The sequence below is a fragment of the Sceloporus occidentalis genome, unplaced genomic scaffold, assembly GCF_023333645.1.
Source record: "Sceloporus occidentalis isolate IW3139 unplaced genomic scaffold, rSceOcc1.0.p SCAF_51, whole genome shotgun sequence".
NCBI lineage: Eukaryota > Metazoa > Chordata > Lepidosauria > Squamata > Phrynosomatidae > Sceloporus > Sceloporus occidentalis.
The window spans coordinates 6,717,054-6,727,884 of NW_028317031.1; the positions used below are offsets into that span (position 1 = coordinate 6,717,054).

At 41.1% G+C, this 10,831-nt stretch overlaps 1 protein-coding gene across 1 annotated transcript; it reads left to right on the top strand.

The window, feature by feature from the left end:
- The first annotated feature begins 982 nt into the window (after window positions 1-982).
- On the top strand, window positions 983-8,172 carry LOC149288544 (riboflavin-binding protein-like). The gene is made up of 5 exons (XM_089491699.1): window positions 983-1,121; window positions 1,270-1,369; window positions 4,372-4,500; window positions 4,911-5,019; window positions 7,948-8,172. The coding sequence occupies exons 1-5, from the start codon at window positions 983-985 to the stop codon at window positions 8,170-8,172; spliced, it is 702 nt and encodes a 233-aa protein (XP_089347825.1).
- Window positions 8,173-10,831: the final 2,659 nt, after the last annotated feature.

A 10,831-nucleotide genomic window follows, 5' to 3' on the forward strand; every position in this document is an offset into this window, starting at 1 on the left:
CTCATTATCCCGCTGAAATGGTGTGCTTTTGTCTATATCTTTTCACATGTTTTAGAACTTGGTCTGAACCCTATACTAAAAAAAAAAATCATTGCGGAAACTCTCATTGCAGAACTTTTCCAAAAACCTAAAATGTAACAAAACACGTATTTTTTAATCTTTGCTGTGCCTTCAAACCATAAAAATTGTGTTTTTATCACGTAGTCCAGTAAAGATTTATGAATCATGCTGATTAGGATAGTTCTTGCTGGAGTCTTGGGAAATACAGTGATGAAACATAGTATCTGACAGCGGATACAAAGCATTCGGCCCATCTAGTCTGCCTGATTTTCTGATGTAAGGACTGAAACCTTTATCAGTCCTTGATCTCGATAAAAAGATAGCCATATGCTTATCCCAATGCATGTTTACATACCATTACTTCTACCACTCTCGCTGGTTGGCTGTTCCACTTATCTACCACTCCCCTTTGTTAATCATCTGCTCACTAAACTCCAGGTTTATTTAGTAAAATTGGTAAAACCAGGGTAAACATATAGATATTTGTACACTCAGCAGCCACCACTGGGTCAGTTCCCTAAAGGTATATTAGCAAAATCGGTTTACAGACCGTCCCTTTAACATTATAAAAACTTATTTTATTGTCAAATTTAACTATAATTACAACCAGTATTCTTATGAAATATTCTGCCAATTTCAATGGAGTTCAATCTTTTTTTTTTTTTTCAAATGAACTTAAGAATGAACCCAGCGGGGTCTAAACTGCAGATGGTTTTACTTTACTAATTATTATACTCAGAATAAAGTCAACAGAGATACATTTATGAGCAGATTGGAATTGGAAACATGTTTATTCATAAGAACCAAAAAATCAAGATGTTGTGCAAATAAATGCGTTATTCCAAGATCTGCCTATAGATTCACTTATTTAAGGCATAAAGGAGATGCTATTTTTCATGCAGTTATAGGAGCTCTAGGCGATATGAAGCTTGCGTCGGTAATCCTAGTTGCTGGCTACTTCTGCGCTGTGTCCTGCCAACAAAGCTGTCTGCAGCGGAAAGATCACAAAGCGTCCCCGAGCCCGGAGAACGGTCTTCACGAATGCCTCCTGTACTCTGAATGTATGTAAAGCCTTCTAATATCTCTCTGTATTGGGCTATAGAAAAGAGCTTAAGAACTCTCTTACAATTACACTCTAGAATACGCCGTTTAGAGTGTCCCTTGTTAGCGCTTCTTGAGATAAACAGCTGCCTTTCTTATTCCCGCTAGCTTCTTGTTGTTACCCAAACGTCACCGAGAAGCTGGCCCATTCCCCTGTTGTTGAGGTGGATAATTACTACTGGAACAGATGTGGGAACCTCAGCAAAAGGTAAGCGCTCTGTACGCGGTATCAAGAGATGCCGCAGCAATACCGATCTAATCCCCCCGTAACGGGATACACACAAAGACATTCTGTATGTGAAATGCCAGGCATTCGGAGCAAGTTATCCCAAATCACCCCTTAGAGTACCAAGTGGCATGGCAAGGATTAAACATTTTAAGACTTATGCCAACTTAGGCAATAGACATGCCTCTAACTACACCTTCTAAAATAAACGTGTCCCCTTTTGCCATTTGAAATGTCAGCAGATGAAAAGCTAACGTAACCAGTGATGGGATAGGGGATGGAAAAAGATTTAAAATGAAATATTTAATCTTGCCACAGCCTGGAGCTTCTCTTTTTTTACAATTTTCTAGGCCTGACTCGGGGCACTGTCCCCCATGCACCATCCTCACTGCTCAGCACCAGGATACAATGTCATATCCTGGCCTTCTCATAAAGACACCCTCCATAGTGTAAATGGGCCGGTTGGGGAGATCTCACCCATTGAGCTGTGGCATACGTGGCTGGGTTTCACCCTGAGTCTCAGAGTAAAGCACTGCTTCCCGGGACTCAGGGTAACTTGCTTCTTTCCTAGGGAAGGCAGCGTATTGCCACATCCAGTCCACATTAATCACTATCCATGTAATTCCTAATACCTGCCACCTTTCCCATTCTTCCAGCCCAGTTCCCATCCATTAAAGGCTCTCTGGGGCTTCCCCCACCCATACATATGGCTAGCCCTACCCCATGCAAATTCACTTACCGAGTGGAGAGAGCTCTGGATAGCCTTCCCTAAGAGCTTCCCAGACATACACATCACATATGCTGTCACTATCACAATATACATTGTATTTATTCTCAAGCAGGCCTCACAACTTTTTTAAGTGGCCATAGTGTGGTTTGAGCTGTGGCTAGATGGCAGGCTTACCACTTTGTGTCCTATGAACAGCTGTTTATGGAACTGTAAAAGATGTTTAGAAGAAGAATAATACATTTCATTTATACGGTTTCATCTATAAAAATCTTTTCTGTTATTTCTATACAGATTAGGGCTGTAGAATAAGTGCATTCCCAGCAAGTATTCTGAGGTCCTACAAAAGAGCGACAGTTGGATTTGGGTCCAAAAGCGGGGGATGACCCTCCTAAACAGGGAAACCTTGGTGGTATGGCTCAAGTGTTATCTCTTAGATTACGATACAATCAGCCTTGGTAGCATGCATAGAATTTTTCTTAAGGTGGAGTCACCCAAAGGGTTAACATTTTATTATTAAACGCCACCCTCCCATACTTCTTGTGGAGCCAAGGGACACAGATATTCGAGAGACTAACAGTAGCCGCAGAAGGTGGAGAGCTAACATAATGGGTCTGACTGATAGAGAGGGGTAATTATGCTGGCCATCTGCACCCGTTCTCTGCGTGAATACTCAATGTGATGTTTTAGAGCTGAAAGCGGAAGAGAAGGCGATTCATATTTATATGTAAAAATTCATTGTCACCGTTCCCAAATTGCCTTAACCTTAATCGTGGAGACAAAGAAAAAAGGAAAAAAAAAATAAAAACCTAAAGAGAAAATATGTTATCTTGCAAAGGAAGCAACCCTGTTTTGTTAAGGTTATAACATCAATACATATTATATATATATGTCAATTTTATTATTATTATAATTATTATTATTTGTAGCATCAGTACAGAAACAATCCTATGAAGGCAAATAACAAACATATGCAAATTATTATTATTTTTTTTAACATTAACAATATTGATTAAAAGTAACTTTTAGATTTTTTATACATTTTTTTTTCTTATTTTTTTCAATAATATATTTTAATAATTATATATTACATTTTGAATTACGAAGTAAGCATTCTCGTATTTATTGAAAGGATATACACTTTATGATCTATAGGGTACTTTAGTTTGGGATACATAAGACCAGCCACAGGAGAGTTAAACCCATGGTGCCGTGCTCTGTGAAAATTGGCAGGATAAGACGCCTATAACCCAGTAATGAAGTGTATCCAGGCGTGTAGGGTATAATCCTCCCATGGGGAACTCATGTGGTTTCTCCATATAGTTTAGGCCGACTGTGGGAAGCTATAAATATTGTGAAGCCAAAAGCACATGGGGATGATGAATATTTATAGCGTTGGACTCCCGCAGCAGTCATGCAAGCAATAATTCCATAATAAAATCCCCAATGAGATATAACTCATAATGCACAGAAAAGGAAGAGTCTGTATTGAATAGCTCAGAATTCCTGATCTCCTGCAGGAAGAAGAAGCAAGAGTTTCAGCTTAAACCTGTATTTAATCACTGGTGTTTGGTCTAACGCATAGACAATAATGAATAAATGTCATCTTGCTAGCATTAATGTTACAAAAAACCCAGAATCGAATCAGAAAGTGGCTCCGGCACTAGAAAAAGATAGAAAATAGAGGAAAAGGAGATTAAATCTTGCCTATACGTTATGCTATGATTTGTATTTGCAATAACATATTTGCTCTTTAATTTCCTGCCTCGGCTGCAGGGAATAAGCTGTTTTCCTACTTTCATCTCATATAACAGTTGTGCGCATGATTGTGCTTTACTCACAGGATAGAACAGCCTCCCAGGAAAGGTGGTAGAGGTTAAAACAGGCGGAATGGTTCTTACTTGCCATGAAATTCTACATTTCTAAGTTTAACGAGTGGCACTAAGAACAGCAAATAGAGAGAAATCCAGGAGTGCCCAGAATGCTCAAGGACCAGAGGAGTTCCCACTAGATAAACTAAAATATTTCCATTTTCTTAAGAATTGCTATGCGCTAAAAGTTGTTAATGCATGCTGTTTATATTTGTATGCTCTTTTGATTAAAGCATAATGTTTCTTTTAGGTGAGAGAACCATCATTCGTTGGTTGCTTCATGTGGACATCACTCCTACTGTTGAGACTGTCCTGACAAAATTGGGATAGTTGTCAAGACCCGCTACCCATGACTCAGTAACAGAGTTCCCTGCTTTGTCTTACAGCTGTGAAGATTATATGAAGAAATTAGAATGCTTTTACCAGTGTTCCCCAATATCATCTCACTGGGCTCATCCCAATGTATCCGGTGCATTCCAGCATGTTCCCATCTGCCAGTCCTTCTGTGACAGCTGGTGAGTGAATATATATGGATGTCCACTATTGGACACAAAGACATATAAGCAATCGGGTTTCAATGGGGGGCACTGGGGGGATGTGGGAGAGCTATCCTAGGTGCCCCTCATTGCTCCCGTGTTTTCATTGTTTCCACAATCCCATGTGTGCCAATACCACTACGCCCTTAATTTGCTTGTGTGATGTCCCTGGTAGATTATGGAGAGTTATCTTTCGCTTGGCATGGAGGGTTGTGTTTCATAGAGTGCCATTTCTGGGGTTCTTGCTTAAGAGGTCCAGAGATGTTATGGTCCATGGATATTATGGTCATTTTAACAGGTCACCATAGCCCAGTGATCCGGCTACCGGTGGGCTACAGGCCACATTTGAAACCAATTTGAGTCCAATATTTCTCTGCTCTTCCCGTCAGGTTTGAAGCCTGTCAGTCAGACCTGATCTGTGCACGGAACTGGATATCTGACTGGAATTTTGATGAAAATGGAAACCACTGTAAAAACGAATGCATCCCATTCAATAAGGTAGGAGCAGAACTCTCTCTCAGATTGTCATTTTTTTATTAATTATTTCATTAAAATATACTAACACATCTCTGAAAAACCTAGATAACAATGGTAGCAAAAGTGCATTACAGCATTTACAAAGGCTCGAGTTGAGTTAACAATGAAATCATGTTACTCAGAAACTGCCCCATTGACCACAGTTAATACTGAATTGACCCAAACCGCCTAATAACAATATATTGCTATGAAAAGTCCTAGAAACTTGTCTATTCAGAGAAGCTTGACTTGAGTATATACCAAAAGTTTATCAAAACTTAACATTAAAGTTAATATTGAATGACTGATCACAGGGAGGGCTGGCACCTTCGGGGCTGGGGAAGGGGGGGGCAGCTAATGCCCCCTGCGGCTGCTATTACAAATTGGATAGGGGTGATGTATCAGTGACTCACTAGCTTGATTTTGGAAATGTCTTCATTTGGCTTTATTTCTGCAGCATGTTGTGATTCCCCTATCAGGGTATGGAGTATGAGCCACATCTAAAAGGCCCGTTACTACTATAAATGGCTTAGTGGCCATCCAGTTATTGGAAGGTATTTTCCACAGTTACCCCAGGGCCGGGCAGCTGAGTGACGAGCTACACTGTTGAGTGACTCATTAGAAAATGTTTAGGATATTCATGCTTCCTTGAGGATGTCAGATGGCTTTGAGTTCTCACGCTGAGACATTCTCATATGTACACTAGAGGCCAAAACTATGAGTAACACCATTCGGAATATTCCAAGTGTTAGACTCACGTCCTCGTGCGGATGAAGATCATGTTTCTGCCTATCATACCCAGAAACATCTAGCGTTCAGAGTTCATCTCTCCCAGCGGAGTTTTAACTATACTTTCTCTACTGGGAATACTGTTTTTTTCCGCCTCACCCCTCCGGGGTGCTCTTCTACCTCTGCTGACTTTCACAGCAGTTAGTGGCGAAAAATGGCAAAATGACTTTTCTTTCCTTGCCTTCATAATTTCCCTTGCAGCTCTTGCCAGAGGCAAGGAGTGATGTAAGAGGGGGGATTAATCATGCAAATCAATTCACAAGTAGTTAGAATGTTGGCTTTCTATGGGATGTTGACAAGGAGTCCTTATGGTGTAAATGAGCTGGCCGGGGAGATCTCCATTGTAACTGGCCCATTGAGCAGTGGCAATGGCCTGATTGCCCAAGAGGTCGCCTCAGCTCTCTGCCGCCTGGTTTTGCCGCAGGTGGACTGTCGCCCCAGGCCGAGTTGGCCTGAGCTGCAATACATCGCTGTTTATGCTAACCTACTACAGGCACACGGTATATACAGTATGGTCTATTCTGAATCTTGCTTTTCGAGAATCATGTTTAATGCATCCCAACTCAACTTACAGTAAATAATCTATTATTATTAGGTTTTAATTTACTCCTTAATAAGGCTCCTGCATTTTGTTTATACCGAGCGTGGATCATCCGCCAGATAGTTCTCAGCACAGGCAGTTCCCGCTTGGCTCCCTCTCTCGTGCCGTAAACACATGGATATGTTTGTTCTGCGGCTCTTCTGCCAGCAGCTTGTTGACTGATCGCTGGCCAGCAAGAATAGATGGGTTTTTTTTAAACGGCAAAAAACTCAGCCTCTGGATCTTTAACTCTGGCAGACACAGGCCGTTTAACTACTACCCATCAGTGGAGAATAAGGATTACTTAGTAAGGGGTTTAGTCACTAAAAACCTTGTGTTTGCACATGAGCTGACTCAAAAAGGCAAGCAGTCTGGGCTTATGTTGATGCCACAATACAACACCTATAAACTATTTGCCTAAAGGATAAAAGTCTTTGGAGCTACAGAAACTGGTTAGTGATTGCCAGGGAATTGGTGTTTAATGTAGCCGAGGTTGCCGCGGGGGAGCGCTAAGAACTGGAAATCCAGACCATAGACCAGTTAGACTGGTAACATAGCGGCTACATATTGGTTACACAGTCCCAGCTTATTTATAGGGATAAATACATGTTTTCATCATAATACCTACAATAGTTACTGTTTATCCTATGGAAATTAAAGTGTTAGTTTTTTCTTAACAGAATATCAACGCGTATATGTATTTAATCCTTTGATTGCATGTGGGGTATGTGAAGTGTTGGAAACCTCCTATTCTAATGAAAGGCTTAATAAGCGCAGTAAGAAAAAAAAAACATTAGACAGGGAGTAAGGGAATTTACCAAATTAGTTTGGGCAGATTAGCCAAGTATTAGTGATGTAAAGATTAGGAAGGCGTTAGCGTTTGCCAGGCTTCACTGCTAATTCAGTCATTTGTTTTGTGCCTGTTGGCTGGTGGTGATTAGCTCTGTTAGCCGGTCTGCAGTTTGCCTAGGCAGAGTTTAAGCCATTATTTATAAGTTCAAACAAACCAATTTAGAAACATATTATTGTTTTATTACGCTACAGAGGCCGAGGATGCCAGAGAATGTTGTTGGGGGGGAATGTTGGATAACGTTGCGGAGGAGGCTGCCAGATAATGTTGTGGAAGGAGGGCTGCCAGGTAGTGTTGTGGAAGGAGGGCTGCCAGGTAGTGTTGTGTGCACAGGGACAGGCTTCCAGAGAGTGGTGTGACGTGAGGAGTGAGGTCTGTCGGATACTATTGAGTGCAGTGGGAGTTGTTCCATTTGGCAGCGGAACAGCCAAGATTTCCAGGCTCTGTCCTGCTGCCCTTCGAGCTGGCTCGCTCTCTTGCTTCGGTGATCATGGACCAGTTGTTTAGATCCTTCAGGTGGATTTAAGAGCACTTTTTTGTTTGTTTACTTGTCTAAGTATAAATTTATTGATAAGGACATGAATCAATTTGCAATTATACAAGCTGGTTGGATGTGTGTCGTGATTTTTTTGTTTCTTTCTTTGTGTTCTGTTGTTTTTCTCGCACTTATTTTTTGTTTTATCTCCACTAGATGTATGTGAACGGCACCGACCTATGCCAGAGTGCATGGGGGGCATCTTTTGTAGTCTCCTCTTCGCCGTGCCGCTGCCTGGACATGACTGCGACGGATAAAAATGTGATCAAGTACATTTTGGACCAAGACAAATCAGAGGAGAGCAGCGAAAAGGAGGCCTGCAAGCCCAGACTGCAGAAACCACAAGACAAGAAGGAGGACGACGATGCAGAGGATGACTGAGTGTGAGTAAGCACTAGTTCCAACAATCTCTCATTAAGCCTGTGGGGTGCACCTTTAAGAGACTATTCTATTCTTCCGTCTGCCGTCAAGTTCTATATTGAAAAGCTGGTATTAAAATATGACCAGGCTGAGCCACACAGCAGCTTCCTATGTCGTACCATCCGCTCCCTTCACATATACGTAACTTGCACGGCGTTTTCTGTGTTTAATTGACTCACTGACTCGGTTAAACACTCCATTACGCGCTGGCGGTTAAAGCTTTGCCTTAGGACATAAAGTCTCTGCATTCAGGAAAGACCAGATTGTAAGCCTTTATTTGATCTTTGCTCCAGTACCAAAATCACAGTATATATATATACATATATATATATATTCTCTCGCTGTGCGGGACCTGCCCCGCTTAGTCATTGACATGCAAACTTTGCATCACATTTTGCTGGGATTTAAACAAAGACACAATAGGGTGATGCGGACACCTACATAGAATGGTGCCCGGGGCGACGGATCTCATACATATCAGCAGATTCCACAGCATTTCACAACCTTATTTCATCACACAGGGGAGGAAGAAATGTATTGATTCCCCTTCTGGAACTCTGCTCATTAGATCAGTTTCTTAAAGGTGCTGTTCCACTAAACGGCAAAACATTAATTGCACTCTCTGGTATATCATACCCCACAAGTGTCCTGTTTCCCACGGGCAAGTCCAGAGTTTCAGACACTGTCCTGCTGCCCCCCAAGCTGCATCAGTGCTTTTGCAGGCAGTGGTGATTGTGGGGAGATCAGAGGATATCTGATGAGCGGCCTGCCGAGCTGGTCAGTCGACTAACGTCTGTGCTGTAAAAGAAAATCAAAATCATAGCTCCCACACTGCTAATTGGCAGCCTATTGCCAGACCTGCCTCTGGCTACACCCCAGCTCTTCTTCTAATCACGACGTCAACCCCTTTGGGCATGGCGGGGGTATGGTATGCTAAGCAAATAAATCTCAACAAATCTGTCATTTTAGGTTTTTCTCTGAATCAGTGTCTGCTTTTGTGTCACTTGATAATGAGATAAAATTCCCTGCAAAAAGGTGAATGACACAAAAAGTTACTTGATTGAGGAATCATTTCTGGAAAGGATTTAGGCGTTAAACAGAACTAGGAATGACGCTTCGAATGCTGGATTTAGTTCTAAAGGTGTTAAATTCAGTAGTGTAGGTAGAACAGCACCTTTAACTATCTTAGTAGCAAAAACTACTACTTTCATAAGAAAAGCTCAAGTTTTTTAACCATAAATACTTTGTGCATAAATGTGTTACATTTTAGCAATTTTCCGATAAAGGTGTCTCCCAGGAAAGCAGAATGGAAAAGCACGAGCAGCCCTTCCTTGTGCCTTTGGATAATTATGCAGGAAAATGGCAGTAGCGCTACGGAAACATCTATGGAAAAAATATGCTTCTGTTGGCTACCGTTACGCTCTCATTTGCATCAAGACTTGTGATGTTTAGGTCACGTGACTGCTCATGACATCACACTGTGCAATATTTTAGGAAAACTTGTATGCATCGTAATGCCAGGACTAATCGGACTAAAAGGTGAAAGTTTCTGCACTTGTCGCAGGAACAGGTGGAGATACTGCGAGGTTTTTGTAGTAAATGAAGAGAGACAAAGAGAGAATTACCAGGATAAAATGTATAATTTTGTAAACAATCTCTAGAAAAATATCTATTTAAACATATTATATATATATCTGCCAATAACATTTGGATGACTCCCTTCCCTCCCCAGGTGCGGCATGCAATGAAATGGATCCACGGTGGAGATGCAGTTGCCTACTTTGGTAAAGTCCTGTTGGGGGGAATAATATGAACAGTTTGCATGATATTGGTGAAAAATCCAGAAGCTTCTCTCACATCTCATTCAACAATATTAAACGTTTTACCCAATGCCACCACATGAAGCCATGGAACAGTCAGAAGATCCATCTGTTTCCGAGAGCATTGTGAACATCTGGCTCAGTAGGGATACAAACACAGTGGCTCACTATCTTTACTGCTTTACTGATAACAATATAATACAATGAGCTGTAGAAATAAACGTTCCCTTTTATTTGCGTTCATAGAATGTCCACAATCAATGTAGAGACATTTACCAGGAGGGTCTTTTTTTCTGATGTTCATCTCTGATATTAAATGATTTTTTAATCTCATTGTTAAAATGTGTGGATGTATTGTTTCGTACAGAAAGTGGAAAGTCGTGGAAAGTCAGCCTATATTATTACAGCTAACAATATTTTGTCTCTCGAGGGGACGCTTAAATCACTCACCACCATAAAAAAGAACAATGGCTATAGCTTTATTAGCTTAGGAGAAAATGGTTTCTTTAGTCGAACTTGATTGAGCCAACATAGAAAAAATAGAGCTTTGTTGATCTCAGAGATCTTTTCTTCAGACCACCATAAAATCAGCACCAAGTAGCTGACCCTGAAAAGCTTCTCTGTATAAATACATCAAACAAATAGCTGGTTAAAGATGTTTACCAGCCGTTGCATTTCAGTTACGTGTTAGATGTCTGGAGCTAAGCCTTAGGCAGCTGACCTCATCTATAATAAAAGTCTTACAGTAAATGTTAAGTCAGTCCTTTTGTCCTAATGATGAAGCAGACACAAGGTGGATT

Coding starts and splice junctions, on each gene's coding strand:
- LOC149288544 (XM_089491699.1), top strand. CDS start 983: ATGAAGCTTGCGTCGGTAATCCTAGTTGCTGGCTACTTCTGCGCTGTG. Junction 1,122..1,269: donor ATGCCTCCTGTACTCTGAAT/GTATGTAAAGCC, acceptor TATTCCCGCTAG/CTTCTTGTTGTTACCCAAAC. Junction 1,370..4,371: donor TGTGGGAACCTCAGCAAAAG/GTAAGCGCTCTG, acceptor TTTGTCTTACAG/CTGTGAAGATTATATGAAGA.